The sequence below is a fragment of the Athalia rosae genome, chromosome 6, assembly GCF_917208135.1.
Source record: "Athalia rosae chromosome 6, iyAthRosa1.1, whole genome shotgun sequence".
NCBI lineage: Eukaryota > Metazoa > Arthropoda > Insecta > Hymenoptera > Athaliidae > Athalia > Athalia rosae.
Window position 1 is genome coordinate 17,426,733 of NC_064031.1, and position 19,386 is coordinate 17,446,118.

Here is a 19,386-nt window from a genome sequence, read left to right on the forward strand (position 1 = left end):
CTAACATCACCTCTCGAAACGTAATCAACTTTTGGGGAAAATAATAATTCAAATCCAGCGGGTGGGTTTGATGCCAATGAAATCGTATAGCTATGCATAGACCAGCGATACGCCTGTATGATATGCAGTACAAATATTTACAGCGACGATAGCTACGTGGATCAAAGAAAGCGAGCTAAAGGTCGAACGGTTATCTCCCAGGAGATATCGTGGCTATTTGATACACAATTATGTTGTCCGCCACGGGCTGTGGAATACTTTTCAGAATGGAAACATCATTTCTCAGCCATGTTTGCCATATGCGATGCGGTGAAGATACGATATCTGGAATATCCACAGCATTTGTGTACCAAGAATAAGAAAATTACGGTATACCCATATTTCGAGTCCCTACGAATACCCTATTATAATTCTAGGTACTAAAAATGACATACATCCCAATAAACGGCTCTCGCGGGAACGTAACGATCGCAACGGAGACCTTCTCCGAGTAATATACGCTCATCTCATTTCTTAGCGCAATAACAATGAGATCTTACCAGTTTATGACCACATGGTCTGATCCTCGACTGTATGTAACTCACACACCTTCGTTGTTAATACGAACAACGGACGGGGGTCAAAGGAAGTCATTTGAGTGTGTCTTCGCGATGCGTGATGTATTTATTTGTACTGCTCGTGTGTGCTGAGACGACGAAGCTTGCTGAGGAGATCGGGAGCGTGTTACGCCGACGCGGAGTTCAAAAAGAAGCGTAAAATATCGGCAGCCCACTATTGGAGTCCAGCCGTCATCCTTCGACGAGTGCATCCGGATGATTTTCAATTTCCTCCATTCGCAAGATCAGTAGGACTCTTGAAATTAATACCGAACACGATGGCGAGGAGAGTCGAAATCCTCACCTCGATTTCGATAGCATTCCTTTATTTTTGGACAGCGTCAAACGAGTGCCACGGCTCACCACTGTCAAAGTCATCATGGAATGCCGGTACCCAAAAAACATGTGGTTATCAAGTGAGTCATCGTCTGTATAGTTGGCTAGTCGAACTCAATGTAGTTTATCGTAACATCAGCATAAACCGGTATTATAATTAATAAACCCCACAATAAAGATGACCTACAGAAGTAACCCAACGATAACGAATATTGCAGAGTTGTCAGCAGCCCGTTAGCGGTAAATTGAATGTTCATGTGGTTCCTCATACTCACGATGATGTCGGCTGGTTAAAAACCGTTGACCAATATTACTGGGGAAGTGAGTATTATTCACGATTCACGCGAGTGAGACTTAGCGATATTAAATTCGAAGCAAAGCAGAACCTGGACATTATTTATTCCCTTGCATTATTCATCAAGGTCGTTCCTCTATCGCGAAGGCTGGAGTGCAATATATTTTGGATAGCGTGATTCGGGAGCTGCTCGAAGACCCAAAGAGAAGGTAATTTTGTGCGATAGTCTTGAACGATGTCGAACCGGCTATCGGACGGCTACGTCACGCTTCCGTTATACTCGCAATCAAACTCATACGACAAACGTTTTAGATTCATCTACGTAGAGACATCTTTTCTCTGGAAATGGTGGTTGAATCAAAATGATGAGACGAAAAGCGACGTCCAACGTCTCATCGATGAAGGTCGATTGGAAATAATAAGCGGGGCATGGAGCATGAACGACGAGGCTACCACCCATTATCAATCGATCATTGATCAGTTCACATGGGGCTTGAGGTGATTACGATTACGGTCCCCGAATCACCCGTGTGCATGAGAAATTCTTCATCGTTTGATTGCGTTTCAGACGTCTCAACGACACATTCGGTTCTTGCGCACGGCCCCATGTCGGATGGCAAATCGACCCTTTTGGTCATTCGCGCGAACAAGCATCCATATTCGCAAGAATGGGTTTCGACGGTCTCTTTTTCGGGAGACTGGATTATCAGGACAAGTCCAAACGACTGGACGATAAAACGGCTGAAATGATCTGGAAGGGTAGCGACAGTTTAGGTGATCATCGCACAATTTATACATGCATACGCGATATCTTTACCCCAGGAATTAAGATCGCGCCAATCTAATCGACCCTACACTTTTTCCAGGAAAAAGTGCCGATTTGTTCACCAACGTCCTCTACAACAATTACTCTCCTCCGCCTGGATTTTGCTTTGATGTTCTCTGCGATGATGAACCGGTGATAGATGACGTCGACAGTCCAGATTATAATGTCAACAAGAGGGTAACGTACTCTTAGTTATCAGATTTTTTATGATATTCTCTAATATTGGCAGTACGGCATTGCCTATGATCGATTTACCTACACCGCTTCTCCTCGGTCTTCGTTTCGTTTCGCGTTCGTTCTGTTATTTCATTTCACTCGAGTAAATTTTTACATTTTGTAACGCCCGGGGTCTTATAAAAATGTAACATTCGTTACCAGGTTGGATCATTCCTCAGATTCATCGAGGAGCAGTCTAAAAATTATCGATCCAATAATATCATATTGACAATGGGAGGAGATTTCACGTACCAAGATGCCGAAATGTGGTACAAAAATTTGGACAAACTCGTGAGGTACTGTCTTAATATACGTATAACTCTTTTCTTCTTCGTCGTCGAGTCTTCGGGAAGGGGGTCAGGGGAATCCTGTGCATATCTATAGAGTAAAATCAAGATTGTAGGCAATGTACGCGTCAAAAGAAAATGACAAAAAAAATATATAAATAGGCATAAAAAATACCTCGTAGGTGGAGGAGTTTTTGCACTATGTAAGAAATCAACAGCGATCGTACGTAACGAATAATGTTATCATTACTATGGGGGAAGATTTCAATTATCAGAGTGCCGAGCTTTGGTATAAAAATTTGGATAAATTAATCAGGCAAGTTATCCGTTCGACCTTACGCCCCTTTTATTTTAATAATAAGCTCCTGGAGAATCGCGTGGTATCCATATAATCATCGAAACTCGCACAGATAAAACTATTGACATCATGCAGATACACAAACGAATTGAACGGAAGCACCGTCAACGTATTCTACTCAACTCCATCGTGCTACCTGAAGGCCGTCAATGATTTGAAAATTTCATTGCCGACGAAATCTGACGACTTCTTCCCCTACGCCAGCGACCCCCATACCTACTGGACTGGGTATTTCACCTCGAGACCAGCGATAAAATTCTACGAAAGGATGGGCAACAACGTCCTTCAAACATCGAAGCAACTCGCGGTCTTGGGACAGGTAGACTCTGCGGAAAAGTACTTGGTGCCGCTTCGAGAAGCTATGGGAGTGATGCAACACCACGACGCGGTAACGGGGACCGAAAAGCAACACGTTGCTCAGGACTACGCGAGAATATTGTACGATGCCATCCAGGACGGGGACAAACTCGCCTCCGTCGCACTGGGGTGAGAATACCGATACATAAATATAACCGATCGCGAAACGACTCGATGACTCCCGACGTCATGTCATAATTCGACATTACTTCTGCAGAAAGTTGGTCAATAAAAATGAAAGCGAACACGTTCCATTCAACACGTGTCATCAATTAAATGTCAGCGCCTGTCCGGATACGGAAAACAATGAAAACTTCGTAGTCACTCTGTACAATCCCCAGAGTCGACCGGTTTCAACGTACGTTCGGCTTCCTGTACCCGGAAAATCGTACAGTGTTAGAGATTTCACCGGTATGTACGATAATATTAACACACATGCATGCGAGCGAATGGTTGTATTCAATGAACTTTGTCCGACTCGAAGGTGCCTTGATGGTCATCCAGATTGTACCCATACCTTCTGGCATATTGTCGATCCCTGGAAGGGAGAGTTCGGCCATCAATGAATTAGTTTTTCGTGCCGTACGAGTGCCAGCACTCGGTTATCAATCTTACCACGTCACCAGAAATAGTGAATTAGAAATGGTAGAAATTAGAGCGGACCCAACCGCGAAGAAAATTAAAAACCAGGTAGGGTTTTTTGATCTTTGAATATCAATTCCCACCTCGTTTACGTATAATGCGCACTCCCTCTCATCGCAGTTCTTCGAGGTGACGCCGATGAACGATGGTACTACGCATACCGTGCGTAAAGTACACGAATTTCCGAGTCCTGTTGAGTTCAAACAATCCTTCCACTACTACGAGGGATGGCAAGGTAACAACGCGGAATTCAAAAATAGATCCTCCGGTGCATACATATTCAGGCCTAGGAGCTCAGAGCCGAAAAATCTATCGAGCGTCGGTATTAGCCAACAGATTTACAAGGGTGAGACAATCGTGCGATTCATTCAAGTATAGTATATTTAGTTTTACACCTTGCACCCATTCCTAGTTTCAATAATTGTCTTGATTCACTGAAGGGCCGTTGGTGCAGGAACTTCATACAAACATTAACGAATGGGTCAGCCAGGTCGTGAGGGTTTACCAAAACGAAGATTATACGGAATGGGATTGGGTCGTGGGTCCGATTCCGGTCGAGTGAGTGTATAAAACTTCTAACTGCCTTATTTTTCAATACAGGCATGTACTCGCAATCGATCTAAGCTATATTTTTTAAGGGACAAAATTGGCAAGGAATTCATAACAAGATACTCGAGTGTTCTAGACACCCGCAATGTATTTTATACCGATAGTAATGGTAGAGAAATGTTGAGACGAGAGAGAGATTTCCGACCCACCTGGTCGTTAAACCTTTCGGAACCAGTCGCGGGCAACTATTATCCCGTCACCGCAAAAATCACACTCAAGGACAAGGCCAACAAACTAAGGCTGAGCGTTTTAAACGACCGTGCCCAGGGTGGCACGAGTTTGAACGATGGCCAAATCGAGTTGATGGTGAGCATAACGGTGGTGGTAGTGGTGGTCCTCTTAATCTTTAGTCGTATGAAATTCCTAAAATCGTCGCAGCTCCACCGGAGGTTGCTGCACGACGACGCTTTCGGAGTCGGTGAAGCCTTAGACGAGAAGGCCTATGGAAAAGGCCTGGTGGTGCGTGGTCGGCATTTTGTTATCGGAGGACCCAGTTCCGGAAAAAACGCATATGTATCATTGAAAGAGAAGGAGTTGGCGTGGAATTTATTGAATCCATTGCGCGTGTTCGTTTCTCCTACGAATAAGAAAACTGTTGAGGAATGGCGTGAACGTTATCGAATGCAGGCAAGTCACCGAAACACCGTTTACTTTCTACCGCTGACAATGAGTTGAATAAAAAAACGAAGCAGTCAGTGAATCTATGAAATTCTCGCAGGGATCTGGTATGGCTAAGGAGCTGCCGTCGAATGTACGTATTTTAACGCTCGAACCTTGGAAAGACGGTCACCTCCTTCTGAGGCTTGAACACATCTTCGAAGTTGGCGAAGACACTAGATTCTCACACCCCGTCGAAGTCAACATTAAGGTATCATACGAATCACGTTATTCTCGTTGGTCGACACATACACGTAATTCATGAATTTACACTCTGAAAAAATCTATGCTCACGCATCCACAGGACTTATTCTCATTCTTCGCCGTGACGAGCATACGGGAAACAACATTGGGGGGTAATCAATGGTTGGAGGATGCAGACCGTTTGGAATGGATAAGTGAGTCGAACGAAGTATTCCGGGAAGAAGTGGTGGACGTGAATTCGGAATCTGCATTTGACGATGCTGGCGATACCATCAACATCTTACTGCGTCCGATGGAAATTCGCACGTTTGTCATAAAAATTGCGCTGAAATGATGGGCCGTTATCACGTCCCTATCCAATACGCGTGCACATTTAATACAACAATTTAAGAATAAATCATATCCTTACAATGCCCGTGTCTCTTTCGCATAGAAATCGATTTCTGTATGCCATACTTTTACTTCGACATTAATCCCACTTCAGTTGACTGCTAGAATTGGCATGAGGCTCATTTCTTGGATGAAAACATGTACGTCTAGGGAAAGATATCACGACATGCGACATTTCGCACCACGCCCCGTCTCTGCGTGATATAACAGGGTGCGAATACGTGGAGTTACAAATAGGCAGGGGTTGGTCGATGCAAGGATATACCGAGTAAATGCCTAATTATAAGTTTACCCCGGTCGCAGCAGATGGAAATAGATGACCTTTTTTGTCATTTTCCCAGAAGAAATTCATAAACGAGGACAGACGGCGTATAATTACCATCGGTCCGGATGACGGGTGCTACGAAACTCGGGGATGAACAAGAATCGTGGGCCCAGACATTGGTGACAATGACCCCCGATGAAAATGCCACTATTCGTGCCATGAGCGAAACAGCTGTGATATCGTCGGTTGGTGAAGACCCCGGCCTCCTCGGTGTGAGCGAAATAGTCGACCGACGAACACTTCGGGCTACGATTACACGAGAATCTCTCATAGACGTTCGTGAATTGGATGAACGAATATCCTACAACGATGCCGAATGTCAGACCTCCCTTCGGGGTGTTTTCAAAGTCGAGTTGCATACCGATGGTAAAAACGAGGCTACGCAAACAACTTACTCGGGAATCAAGATACCTTTCCGGGATATCGCAGGTAAAGATAGGAGAAACATTAAATTTTTCGTCACTCAAGGTATTTCGAATTGTACGCAGAAGTAATGAGCGGTCTACAGGGAATGCCGACCTCAGAAAAATCTACTCGCGTAACACAAACGATCATAATTTTCGACTCGCAAACATCAACCAGTCATGTCGTTGCTCAATTGGCCGATGTCATCTCGAGGGAAGATCTGCAAAGAATTGACAATACCTTGGAACCGACAGCCGCGTCTAGCTGTGCTGTGGACCAACTTTACTACATCCTCGAAAGGGTCTTCTGGCTTTCAGAACCCGGTTATCAAATGCCAAAGCCAAAATTAAAAGACATGGAATCACAGACGTATATAAAGTGCAATACCGATTCGGGAAAAGTCACCCTTGATACAGATACTCAGACTTATCTGAGTTGCGAACCAACGGCGTCCAACACGGAACTCCTGACGGAGTGGTCGGCGTTGAAGTCCTTCACCCAAAGCATAATAGATACATGTCTTGAGATCGGTGTCTATTCACGTATAGTAGCCGAGTCAACACTCGACGAAGTTGTCGAAAGATGCCTGAATCAAATCCACTTACCGTACAAAAATGAAGCCGTGCAAACGCTGGCGCCATGTAAGCCGCTCGAAGACAAAGATGACGAGATATTGAGGAAGCTGCGCCTTGAAATAGTTGTCGACACCCTTGAATCAACGATCGTCGTACTGCCGGTACTTCGGATTATTCTTGAAATTGCTTGCCTGGAAATATGCAAGGATGCACCGAACGTCGCTGACAGTATCCTAAACAGAATCCAGAGGAGCGCGGTTATAAGAGCGGAAAGACTCGAAGCGATCCGTCAGGAAAAATTGACATTCCGTACGTAATCCCAATATTGATCCATTCCGTGTTCGTTAAAAATTACGTACATATTCTTTACCTGCGTTGTACTTTAAAATAAGCAGACAAACCGATGGACGATATTTTCGATGCTAGAAGAAAACGATTGAGCGAATTACTAAAGAATAACGCCACGCGAGTGACCCGGAGTTCGGCTGGTACGCAAACGGGGTTGGCCGGTGTTACGAATATAGCAAAAATCAAAGAACCCAGGGAAACGATCTGCTCCATTTGCACACGGCATTCAGAGTGTACGGACTGCGATGCGAATCTCCTCGACCAAGGCGAATATCGTCCTGATAAAAACGTTCCTACGAAAATACTCAGAACTCAGGACATATTGATGACGTACAATCCCTGCTATGTAGTGGCAACGCCTTCTGAAATACGGATGAGACAATTCCCCGCGACACCAGTCAGGCGTAACAGATCACATCTACTCCCTTCGTCCAGGCCTGCAACACCTCTCACTCGAGCTTCAAGTCCACCAGCGAGTTTTGATTCTAATTCATCTTGTGTGAAATTTGAAAGACATTCCGATTTCATTTCTCCAAGATGTACAAGGTCACGCTCTTGTGCACAAGCTGCGGGATCGTTGGATGACTGGAGTAAAGTGGTGGAAGATACCTCTTCGATTGGTCATGCGTGGTCTGTACCTGGTGAGGATTTCATTTTGAAACTAGTGATCGATTATCCAACGTTAAACGACACCCTCTTATCAACTCAGGGTCTAGCATTGCTGAAAATAAATCGATCGGCTCTAGTCTATCCGGGGTATCGTTCTCACGTAGCTCCGGCAATCCTAATGGCAGAGATTGCGGAAGATCTTGCCGCGATCTACCCCTATCTGGAGCAAAGGCTCTCCGAATCCTGAAAGAAGTTTTCAATCGCAGCGAAGGGTCGTGCAGCGATTTCGATCCCGACGACAAGGACATCCCGCGGAGTACCGATGTGAACGCTGTAAACGAACCGGACTCGCATTTGATCCCAAACGGAAAATCATTCGGCGAAGGTGTTAGGGTCATACCAATTATTCACCTGCCAAATCAAAGAAAGCAACAGTGATGCAAACCGATTAGATTTGCACGAATCAGCAGTCGTATTCGGGTTTCAAGGAAATGCCATTTCTTTATTCATTTGCGGCGCGACGCGCCGCATCTATCCGCCACGTTAATATTCAAAAGTTGTCTCCTCGAACTTCACTCTCCACCATCCGCCAAAAGGCTTTCTTACACCTAGATACATTGAGTAGTAAATTAACTAACATTGCCTAACATCTACCTAAACTTACGTTAGCATTTGGCCACGTACACGTATGTAGGTACGTACATACATACAATTATAAACTTTATATCAGCCTCAATCGACGCTAGACATACGGTTGCTTTGGCACCAGATTGAACTATATGTAAATCACGGCCCAACGAACTTTCAAATGGTAATAAAAGTCAGGTATACTGCAGACTCGTCATTACCATGACGGGGCGGCGGCAACCTTTTTGGTAATTCTGGAGTGGATGAATCAGCATTTTACGTGAATTAATAGAGAATGTAAATTTCGGTGTTCAGAGTATACCTAACAGGAACGTATCTCATTACACCCGGCAAGCATGCATACACGCAACATACGCACTTGCATACATCCATATATACATAGCATAGCTAAAATAAAGTGTATTACGCAGAAGACAACATACAGAAATTTGCGCAATGTACATTACTAGTTACTTGTGTCCGGGAAATCAATTAACATTTTAAACATTGGTATGGGTGGTGATACTATAAAAAATATCGACGTATTAAGTGTGGCTAAAACCGTTCGAGTCTAAAATAGAATTTTAGGAATAAATAAATGCCCGTACAGTTAGTATACGCATAACGAATTGATGGTTCTCAGTACTAATGTGGAATGGCAAGTATTCATGATGTGCGATGCATTTGTAATAAGTACTAATGGTTTCACTTCAATTTTATCTTTTCGGTAGTTTTCAGTTGATTCCCGTTCTTTTCAATAAATTAGAAAAATATCTCTCTTCGAAGGCAGTGCATGGTGGACTTGTCAGAGCCTAGAGTCGTGCGTTTTCTTCCTCCTCATCGTCGCCCGAGAGTTGGGCCCCTTTGCTACCGTTGGTCATTTGCTTTTCTTCCTCGGGAAGAGCAGCGGCAGCGGCAGCAGCTCCAGCTGGATTCTCGTAGTTCCAGGGTTGAATCTCTGCCGATCCGAAGAACCAGAAAAGTAATGTCGCCGATGCGAAAATAGCCGCAGAAATCCAGAACATGACGCGCCACTCTTCTACGCCATTCTGCAACGTGAGTTGACAAAATAATAATCGTGTGTCTATTCGTTCGCTATTCCACGTTGGAAGATATCCGTTCGAAGTTCATCGTTTTATCTACTCTGATAAGTACCCTTTTATTTGTGAGCGCCCCGATAGCCGATGGAAGAATGAAGCCGGGAAAACTGCCAATGGTATTCATCACACCGTAAAGCGACCCGGCGTAGTTAGGAGCTAAGTCCTGGTGATTCTGAAGACTCGTTTGACAGGCGGCGCCGTTGAAACCCAGCGCGAATATCAGCATCACCACCGCCCAGGTTTGATCACATCCAGCGTATGTCATCGCGATTAGGCAAACTGCTGGACCGAAGTGAGCTGGAGGTATGGTAAAAAAAATATTTCAACACACGAAAATCATGCGGGAAATTTTTGTCGCGAATATAAGTAATACAATGTACGATATATTACAGAAAAACATGAAGCTCTTGCGGAGCGCATTGACGGTCAAGTAATTCTTCTTCCTTGAGTAATCTCCGATTGCGGCAAAAGCGGCACCGGCTCCGAGTCGAGCGATGTAGGGGAGTCCAGTTATAATTCCTCCCTGGGAACGATTGGATTTCATTTACACGAATGTTTCAACGAACTGTACAAATCGAGAGGTAATCATGCTCACGGATTCCATATTAAAGCCGAGAACTTCCAGAGTATACTTTGGTCCATTCGTGGCTATGAAATAAATACCCCACATGTTGGCAAAATGAGCCCAGAGCAGAGCGAGAAATGGCACGGACGTGAGCACCGCTTTCACGGGAGGCTTGTTCTGTAAATTAATTTCGAAATGAAAAGTCCGCAGCAAACTCCTCATACGGCCATTTCGACTTACGCCACTTATACCTTTTGTTTGCTGACCGTAGACCCGATTTCTTCTTTGATGTACAACTTTTCTTTCTCTGTTATTCCGGGATGTTTATCCGGAGTATCGTAGATTAGCCATACCCAAAGGGCCCAAAATACCAGAATCAAACCGCTCGTCACATAATAGGCGGCCTTCCAGCCGAGCGAACTAATGACGGCACCGCAAAGAGCAAATGTTACCACGGTACCAAAGGGTCCACCTAAAAGTCAAGAGATTTTCAATATCACGTTCCGCGTAACTTCAAATGATAATTTGGTCCGTTGATTCATATTGCACGTACGCACCTTGCATACTCCAGACGAACATGCCCTTTTCGCCAGGTGGAACCCATCTAGCGATCATGGCGTGCAAGGCCGGATACACGGCGCCCTGTACACAATAGCATCGAAATTGAGCTTTGTAGCGTTACGAGTGAAGAGATCAGCAGACGTAACGATTCATTGATATATACGATTGATAAAAATCATTGACTAACCCCAAAGAATCCCATTGTGAATCGTAAGACGAAAACGAACGCGTAATGGACGCTGGATGCCCAAGGCATGAGTAAATTCAGTAGCGCGGGAATCAGCGTCGCGAAACTGTCGACCAAATTATATAAGTTACAATGTTAATTTTGATCGCGACAAAAGCAGCAAGTTCAATGTACATATCGAAGACTTACGCAACGACCCTCGCACCTCCAAATTTTTCTGCTAAATAACCAGACGGAATACTGCCCGGAATTACTCCGTAGAAATATCCGGACAACAGCAGTCCCTGAATGTTCTGATTCCACTCGAATCGTTCGCCATACTATGAGAAAAGATAAACATTTTGTAAACGGTGACATTCACACGACGAATTCAAACCGAGTCAGAAACCTACGTAAGTGAACTTACGTCTGGAAGCCCCTTGGTGACGTTTCGGGTATTGTTTCCGATAAAATCCAAGTTTTCGCAAGCCGGTCCCGGTTTCGTGCCCTTCAACTGCGCGACCTGGGCCACTATAGTGATCGAAAGATTCGTTCTTAATACATAGGAGAACATACAAGCCAGAAACATCATGGCTCCGAGGATCGCTCTCCGTGGGATTTTTTCTGAAAATTTACAATCAGACGTACACCCTCCGTGCATACTTCAATACTTGACACAATTCAATAAATATTTCAAAGGATTTTCGAAGTTCGACATAAAATGCCGAGTTTGTCATAGTAGGTGTGCGTTTACCTAAACTGTACAACGCCGTCACATTTGCAAAATTCACCTAAAAAATAAATCTTACGTATCTTGGATCGACCAGTCGTCTACCGCATCTGCTCGTACGATACCTAAGGTACGTCGTACAGGCACTCACGTCGATTATGTATAGCCTTTACTATCGAAAGATAATGCGATCGGCGATCAACAAGTTGCACACCTACGGCATTGAAATTCCGCGGCTTCGTAAATTGTACGATGTGTGTAAAAAAAAAAAAAAAATTCAACATGTGCAGAACACGTCATGACGAGCAATAACGTGTATTACATTCCACTTCATGTTATTATTCCGGCCTATAGTAAATTCCTACCGAACAGCCGCGTCTCGTTTTATTGAAGCCATCCGAGGCTTAACACCGCAACACGGTTGACCTTTTGTACATTAATATAAAATAATGGGAACAATTAACATCGGTATACGTCATGACGTGGATATAAATATGTATATGCCCGCATATTATGTATAAATCGGTGTCTGGTCCGGTAGAGTACGAGTTTGGATTCCCGCGTCGATGTGTCGGAGCTGATCCACGACGAACGCATGCAGCTGTAGCTTACATTGAAACTGGTATAATATATTATACGTTGAGTTTAACTACGAGCACTTACAGATGAATGCAGCTACGCGCTGCAAAGATACTCGAGCGATCCTGTAACAACGCAACAGAGAACATACGCAGCACCGTTTGACGTGCCCCTGCATCGGGCGCGATGAGAAAAAAAATACATCTGGAGGCAACGCTGTAAAAGGTAGCAAAAGATTTGAAAAAACAAGTTCACATAACTGCAGCCGATTTGGGATGGAGGTCTTTCAATCTGGTCCCAAGAAAGTCATACCTGTCCCATGTATGTATATGCATATGTTTTCAGTATATGCTCTACGAAATATTATGCCGATAATTCGAGTGACCGCAAGGTAAACGACGCACCAAGGTACTTTCATCGTGGGTCTAGATGCATTCGAAACTATAGGCAATAACTAGAGCCGAGAAAAAGGAAGCAGATTCAGATCGAGGATCTAAAACTTGGGTAAATGCAAAGAAAAGAACGTCGACTTTCATTACACAAGATCAAGTGGAGCGAAATACTTGGTATGGTATACTGGCTCCCCTCAGAATTACGATCACTAATCGGTACGTTTTTCCAAGTTTCAGGGAATATAAAATCTCATCAATTAGATTGATAACAATGACGTAGAAATTCGTGGTCGGTACAACTGGTAATAACCACCAACAATTGCTACGAGTAGCGATTGCCATGTACGTAGCTGGTGTTGTTGGGCTATACGTAGGGATGAAAATTCGTTAGGCTTGGTAAATTTTCAGTTGAAATTCGCGATCCGTGCAAATACACACCGAAGCTCGCATGTTTATTCGCGGTTGCCGCATATAGGCGCGTTATATAATCGCTGACCGCGGTCCGACATTCCATGAAGTTACATGATATACCTATGAATACGCAAACACGTTCTCACAATCGGTACCTCATTGTTAGTCCTGGAGATAAAGCAAAGCTCGACAAACTCGATACTTCATTCATATTCTCGGTCAATCGTTACGACTGACGCTAATTACGCTAACACGTTGCTACTATGCCGCTTATGCATCATATACCAGTACCGACAATATATTTCATTTATACCGAGGAGACCAAAGCTGGGCCAATTCACGTAGCAGTTGTAAAGACGTTGCCTACGATTTCACGTATAGTCGGGCAATACGGATGATGAACCGATTAGTTACGAAGACAATTCAAATATTTTTCCGCTTCTTGAGAATCGTTTGCACTCGAATTGATTATGTTAAAAGATTCGATATTATGCGAGCGAGCTGCTGACAACATGCGATCATTAGATGGTTAAACGAACAAATTTACAGGTGATCGCGGTAAGAGATAATATTCTCAGGCTCATATTCCGGGCGTGTATATTTTTCACGCGGCCATAAAATTTTCAAACATCCGCCCCAGTTACCAGGTTACCTCTGCGTACGTGCGCATCAGAGGCACCGAAGACTGACTAATTACGTTACTTGTATGTTACACGTAAGCGAGCTGTATTTAGACGAGCAGAGAACTTTTGATAAGACGAAATCGAGCAGCCTCTAAAATAGATACGAGTGGAAACGAATCGAATCGCGGGAAGCAGCAACTGACGATGAGTACCAGAAATCCGACCACCCGCATTCAATTACCTGTGAAACCAGAACTTACACCTGTGCAACTAATTTATTGTTAACATTCATTGTTACGCAGGCACATTATCGCTCTTGCGTGCGATGATTTGATACAGCATATGAGAGTATCGGAAGATCTGAGACCTGGAATACGTAATGCATCATAATTTGCTGGTACAACGAGGACGAATTGCATGCGAGTGAATTGTCATCATAGGCGAGTAAATGGTAAATGAAACAGAACTGATGTGAGTTCATGCCCTCGAAAATGATATTTTACTGTAAATTTAAACGTTGACCATCAGCGAATTATCCGAGATTGCTACTCCACGGCGAGGTCTGCTAAAAATTGCCAAACGTATTTCATTATGACCGCTGATTTGTAATAACATAATATCACGATCGGATAGGTAGGTATGGTATGGCGTGGCAATGTAATGCGATAGGAGGTCGTGGCCTTGCCTTGCTGGCTTTGCCTCAAACTACGTCATGGACACACTTTGCACAGTGCGTATGTAGATACGTCACGTTGTTCGGCGAGTGTAGAATGAAACAAGTACCAAGTGCGAGCCTTCTTTACGTGCGGATTTAATTGGTTCGAATGCGATACACCGAAGACAGAGAGGGAAGTCGTCTGCCGAGGCCATAGGCAAGGCACGAGGAGGTTGTTCGCATGTCCCTACCTATGACTCAAATATTTGCAAGGATCAAACCACGTGCTCAGAGTTTGTACTTAAGGAGGCGGTCAAGTCTTGCGAGGCGTGGACTCGCTACCACGCGTATATCACGTCGCATGCGCATCTGACTTTAACATATGGGCCATTCCACGTGAACCGGATCGGTCACCTCTCAGATATTTTTTTTAATTTGGCGTGTCGATTGTCCATAGGGAGTTAGAATTTTGTGCCAGAGGATTTTTGAATTAATGCAAATTTCGATTTACTATTAACAATCGAAAAATTGAGCAGCGTTTTCTTCAAAAAATCGTAACTTCGTGAAAAATGTTGTTGGATTCAATTTTTTTTTTAGCATTTACGCGAATAAGGCCACAGATTTGGGAAAAAAATAGATATTTCCAAAAAAGTTTATTCATCATTTGTTTATTTAACAATTCATTTTTAAATGATTTTTAAAACACTGACGGATAGCACCGAAAAATTAAAAAAAAATGTTGACATATACTTTGAACTATACTACAGCCTGTGAATTAATTTCAGAGATGCGTTCGGCTTCGTTTTAACATTAGGACACATTAAGACACAATAATATCTCGAAAACGAGAAGTAGCACATTTCCGTAACTTGACTCTATCGCTTTGGAGAGTCATGGGAAAACTATGGTATTTTTTCAGATTTTTAAACGGTGTCGATCATCGTGAAAATGACTCGCGAATGCCGCCTCGGAGCGTCCACCAAGTAGCGACCATTGAGAGTAGATAGGGTATTCTCTATTGTTTGACGCGCGCCATTACGCGCCTGGGCGGCGACGAGCTCGAATTTACGCGCGCTGCCAACTTTGATGATTTTTTACTCGAAAACGAAGTCGAACGCATGTCTGAAATTAATTCACAGGCTATAGTATAGTTCAAAGTATATGTCAACATTTTTTTTTAATTTTTCGGTGCTATCCGTCAGTGTTTTAAAAATCATTTAAAAATTAATTGTTGAATAAACTTATGATAAATAAACTTTTCCGGCACCATTTTTTTTTTCCTAAATCTGTGGCCTTATTCGCGTAAATGCTAAAAAAAAAATTGAATCCAACAACATTTTTCACGAAGTTACGATTTTTTGAAGAAAACGCTGCTCAATTTTTCGATTGTTAATAGTAAATCGAAATTTGCATTAATTCAAAAATCCTCTGGCACAAAATTCTAACTCCCTATGGACAATCGACACGCCGAATTAAAAAAAAATCTGAGAGGTGACCGATCCGGTTCACGTGGAACGGCCCACATGTAAAATAGCTCGACCATTCGGAGATACTCAAGTTTTCGTAATTTCGGATTAAATCACACGAAACGCGTGCGTAATGACGCAACTTCTTCGCAGGTAAAATTCATTTGCAACTCGTGTTTGACATGACGCAATTCGACTACCTCGGTGTAATTATTCTTATCGTTGGTTTTATTTCAGTGACGCTACACTTCGTTGGGTTTTTGGGATAATTGGCATCCGCATTGTATGCATATTTTGGTGCGATTCCCTTGGAATTGTTTTGAAAAATACAGGTTTCCCATTGCTCACCTCTCAATTTCTTCGTCAGCCCCATATCGGCGATCCTGATGACCACACTACGTATCACGATATCACGAACAATCAACGCCGGTTATTCTGGTTTCAAAATTTGCCTTCCGTAGCGTCGGTTCGGTCGGTGGCCGGTGTATCCTCTAATGCACCCCTAGCGTCTCTAAAACATCAAATGTCGACGCGACGCCGCGACGCCACACCGTAAACTGAACTTGTAAACCATCGCGAAGCTTAAACCTCCGTAGAAGGCACAACAGTCGCGCCACCAAGTGCGAACCACCGCCGATCTCTAAAAAATTTGTGACCCAATAGCGGCAAGTGACAAACAACGAGAACTGCTCGTTTGTCACCATTCCGGGCGGTCAACGTTCCGGGTAACAACGCCGAAAAATGTCCTTCCACGTCCCTAGGCACGCAAAGATAACCCAAGAGTTGGGGCGTACCGCTTATGCATATCGAATACCGCGCATGCACCGCAAGGAACAACAGGTCCAGCATGTCCTGTGGAACCTATTCGGTGAATAGACATGCGCTGCACCCCTATGGCGTATCGAGGTTTTTCTCTTTCAAGGACCAATATTGAAATTTACGGTGCAACGGGTATAGTAGGTGGCAGTCCAAAATGCATACGTTTGCCTGATATCGTGCACGATGCACCTGACACTCTGTGGATAATCTGGCGTATCCACGACCGGTCTTCGACTTCTCTTATTGTCAGGCAATTTCTGAGCCGCACGTCTTCGCTGAGGCGTCGCATCGATGTTTTCATCTGTCGGGTATTCAAGAAGACACAGAAAAATCCACCGATCTTCGTTTTTCCCCATAGAATCTTCCAAATAGGCAAGAAAATCAGCGGTCATTGGTTCATTGAATACTTCGCCATAATCTGACGTTGCAAAAAACGCGTTGGACAATCTTTGAAATAACGAAAATTCCATAACGTGTCCGTATAAGGGCGAGCTCGAGGGTATTTTATTAATTGATGCTACGGCGAGGTTGTTGGTAGTGCAACAGGCGAATTTCGACAGATGGTTTGATATTAACCAACGGGAAAATTCCGACGCATGGTCTGCCGGCGATCGATCCAACAGCATTCTTAGCACTGATCAATTGATGTCTGGCGATTTCTGCACAGACAGCGGCAGTGGGTAAATTCTCTTTTCACGCGAAGTGGTCCATTTCTTTGAGTATTTTTTTTGTTCCTTTTTCCGTCAGCTATAATTTATAAATCATGTGGAGATTGTGGTAATGCGATAGGTGATCCGTAACTTTCGAGTATGCAACCAAATCCGTATACCTATATAATATGCCGGACAAGTAATGCACACCGTTCATTCATACATCGTATATCGTGTAGGTAACTTAATTTAGGGTATGGCATACGCGTGATACGCGAGGTAAATCACGCAACCATATAGATACTAGGGTGGGTTGTAGAAATTTTTTTTTTTCATTCTCTTAGCATGGGGGCAGAATTTGTACATTATACAAAAACGAAACTTATTCAGATGTGGAAAAAATTTTTTACTTGATATTTGGAGGTAGCCCACTCGTTTTTTGAATAAATAATTAATCAAGTGAGGTACTTCCAGCAAAAAAATTTTTTTTTTGGTCACAAATTATAGAAAATATCTGAAAATTGTCGATTGTGATTCTTTTGTACTCGTTCACTCTTCAAAATTTTCTTCCTATTATTTTTGTAATTCAAGAATAAAATCAAAAAATGACATGCTCTATTTTTGACTTAAAATTGAAGTTGAGTCGGGGAGCCCGAGCTTTGCTGGAGTCAGGTAGCCAGCAGGGTAGCGCTTTGTTGTGAGACGTCACCTTCGAGGCTGTGCAGAGGTTACGCCCCACAACAAACCGCGCGCCCGTGGATACCTGACTCCAGATAAGCTCGGGCTGGATACCCCGTTCTCGTAGACCGAGAAATTCGAATATTTCGACCCATGCATGAATTGCGACTTATAATTTTTCTGCTCCCAACAGCGAATAATTGATGATTACTCGATCGATTGCACGAGTAGATGATTTTGGCTTTCAAATTTGGATTCCTGAGCTGATTATACGTGAGATTACTCTTGGAGAAGCAAAAATAAATTCGATTTTTGAGCAAAAAATAAATCACGGTTTCAATTGGTTTTAATATGCTTTTCTTACGTATTTTGATCTCAGGAATCCGAATCTGAAAGAAAAATTGATCCATCTCTAAAATTGAACGAATTATCGCCAATTTTCAGCTTTTTGGGGTCAAAAATAAAAAATTGATTTTTTAGTCTGTATAAATGTAATTTGAGCTCAGACATCCGAATCTGGAAGAAAAATTGATCTATCTATAAAATTTATCGAGTTATCGCCATTTTTTCGCATTTTTTGGTACAAATTCGAAGATATCTCGAAGGGAAAAAATCGTAGCTCAATTTGGACGACGGATTCGTGTTCCTGAGGTCAAAATACATAAGAAAAGTGCCATACGATCAATTTTAAAAAATAAAAATTTTTGGCCAAAATTTGAGATTTTTCCAAGGGGTACCCCTTACGATTTTTTCAAATTTTGACCAAAAATTTTTATTTTTTAAAATTGATCGTATGGCACTTTTCTTATGTATTTTGACCTCAGGAACACGAATCCGTTGTCCAAATTGAGCTACGATTTTTTCCTTTCGAGATATCCTCAACTTTATGCCAAGAAATGCGAAAAAATGGGGATAGCTCGGTTATTTTTGCAGATAGATCAATTTCTCTTTCGGATTCGGATTCCTGAGCTCAAATCACATTAGGATAGACTAAAAAATCAATTTTTTATTTTTGACCCCAAAAAGCTGAAAATTGGGGATAACTCGGTCAATTTTAGAGATAGATCAATTTTTCTTTCAGATTCGGATTCCTGAGGTCAAAATACGTAAGAAAAGCATATTAAACTCAATGCAAACAATGATTTATTTTTTGCTCAAAAATTGATTTTTTTTTTTTGGTTTTTCGAAAGTAATCTCACGGATAATCAGCTCAGGAAACCAAATCTGAAAGCCAAAATCATCTACTCGTGCAATCGATCGAGTAATCATCAATTATTCGCTGTTGGGAGCAGAAAAATTATAAGACATATCGAGTGGTTTTAGTCGTAG

General features: G+C 42.9%; 3 protein-coding genes across 5 annotated transcripts; 2 read left to right on the top strand and 1 right to left on the bottom strand.

Annotated features, from left to right (window-relative positions):
• Positions 1 to 106: 106 nt before the first annotated feature.
• LOC105688582 (lysosomal alpha-mannosidase) lies at positions 107 to 5,794 on the top strand. Of its 2 annotated transcripts, none has more exons than XM_012405015.3 (16): positions 107 to 1,012; positions 1,151 to 1,253; positions 1,355 to 1,436; positions 1,540 to 1,725; positions 1,796 to 2,001; positions 2,094 to 2,230; positions 2,432 to 2,565; positions 2,990 to 3,400; positions 3,489 to 3,682; positions 3,756 to 3,961; positions 4,034 to 4,259; positions 4,354 to 4,471; positions 4,552 to 4,828; positions 4,901 to 5,149; positions 5,241 to 5,390; positions 5,484 to 5,794. In XM_012405015.3, the coding sequence occupies exons 1-16, from the start codon at positions 875 to 877 to the stop codon at positions 5,715 to 5,717; spliced, it is 3,051 nt and encodes a 1,016-aa protein (XP_012260438.2). In that variant the 5' UTR covers positions 107 to 874; the 3' UTR covers positions 5,718 to 5,794. The 2 variants fall into 2 exon arrangements, with proteins under 2 accessions (XP_012260438.2, XP_012260439.2); XM_012405016.3 differs by lacking the exon at positions 2,432 to 2,565 and adding an exon at positions 2,739 to 2,872.
• A 112-nt stretch (positions 5,795 to 5,906) lies between these two features.
• On the top strand, positions 5,907 to 8,677 carry LOC125501408. Its single transcript, XM_048657119.1, has 5 exons — positions 5,907 to 6,041; positions 6,115 to 6,527; positions 6,587 to 7,387; positions 7,474 to 8,067; positions 8,136 to 8,677. The coding sequence occupies exons 2-5, from the start codon at positions 6,164 to 6,166 to the stop codon at positions 8,471 to 8,473; spliced, it is 2,097 nt and encodes a 698-aa protein (XP_048513076.1). The 5' UTR covers positions 5,907 to 6,041; positions 6,115 to 6,163; the 3' UTR covers positions 8,474 to 8,677.
• LOC105688589 (sialin-like) lies at positions 8,517 to 16,454 on the bottom strand. 2 transcript variants are annotated; one of them, XM_012405028.3, is made up of 10 exons: positions 16,259 to 16,454; positions 11,482 to 11,678; positions 11,265 to 11,395; positions 11,076 to 11,181; positions 10,885 to 10,969; positions 10,579 to 10,799; positions 10,358 to 10,504; positions 10,153 to 10,285; positions 9,818 to 10,059; positions 8,517 to 9,711 (listed from the first exon to the last, which is right to left on the bottom strand). In XM_012405028.3, the coding sequence occupies exons 1-10, from the start codon at positions 16,281 to 16,283 to the stop codon at positions 9,475 to 9,477; spliced, it is 1,524 nt and encodes a 507-aa protein (XP_012260451.1). In that variant the 5' UTR covers positions 16,284 to 16,454; the 3' UTR covers positions 8,517 to 9,474. The 2 variants fall into 2 exon arrangements, with proteins under 2 accessions (XP_012260451.1, XP_048513079.1); XM_048657122.1 differs by lacking the exons at positions 11,076 to 11,181; positions 16,259 to 16,454 and adding an exon at positions 12,448 to 14,819.
• Between the last annotated feature and the right edge of the window lie 2,932 nt (positions 16,455 to 19,386).

Bases quoted from the DNA above. Each gene is read 5' to 3' on its own strand.
- LOC125501408 (XM_048657119.1), top strand. From the start codon at position 6,164: ATGACGGGTGCTACGAAACTCGGGGATGAACAAGAATCGTGGGCCCAG. The intron at 7,388-7,473 runs GTACGTAATCCC...TAAAATAAGCAG, and splicing joins TCAGGAAAAATTGACATTCC to ACAAACCGATGGACGATATT. The intron at 8,068-8,135 runs GTGAGGATTTCA...TTATCAACTCAG, and splicing joins TCATGCGTGGTCTGTACCTG to GGTCTAGCATTGCTGAAAAT.
- LOC105688582 (XM_012405015.3), top strand. From the start codon at position 875: ATGGCGAGGAGAGTCGAAATCCTCACCTCGATTTCGATAGCATTCCTT. The intron at 1,437-1,539 runs GTAATTTTGTGC...CAAACGTTTTAG, and splicing joins CTCGAAGACCCAAAGAGAAG to ATTCATCTACGTAGAGACAT. The intron at 2,566-2,989 runs GTACTGTCTTAA...GACATCATGCAG, and splicing joins AATTTGGACAAACTCGTGAG to ATACACAAACGAATTGAACG.
- LOC105688589 (XM_012405028.3), bottom strand. From the start codon at position 16,283: ATGGGGCTGACGAAGAAATTGAGAG. The intron at 10,505-10,578 runs GTATAAGTGGCG...ATTAATTTACAG, and splicing joins CTACGGTCAGCAAACAAAAG to AACAAGCCTCCCGTGAAAGC. The intron at 10,286-10,357 runs GTGAGCATGATT...AATCGTTCCCAG, and splicing joins TCGGCTTTAATATGGAATCC to GGAGGAATTATAACTGGACT.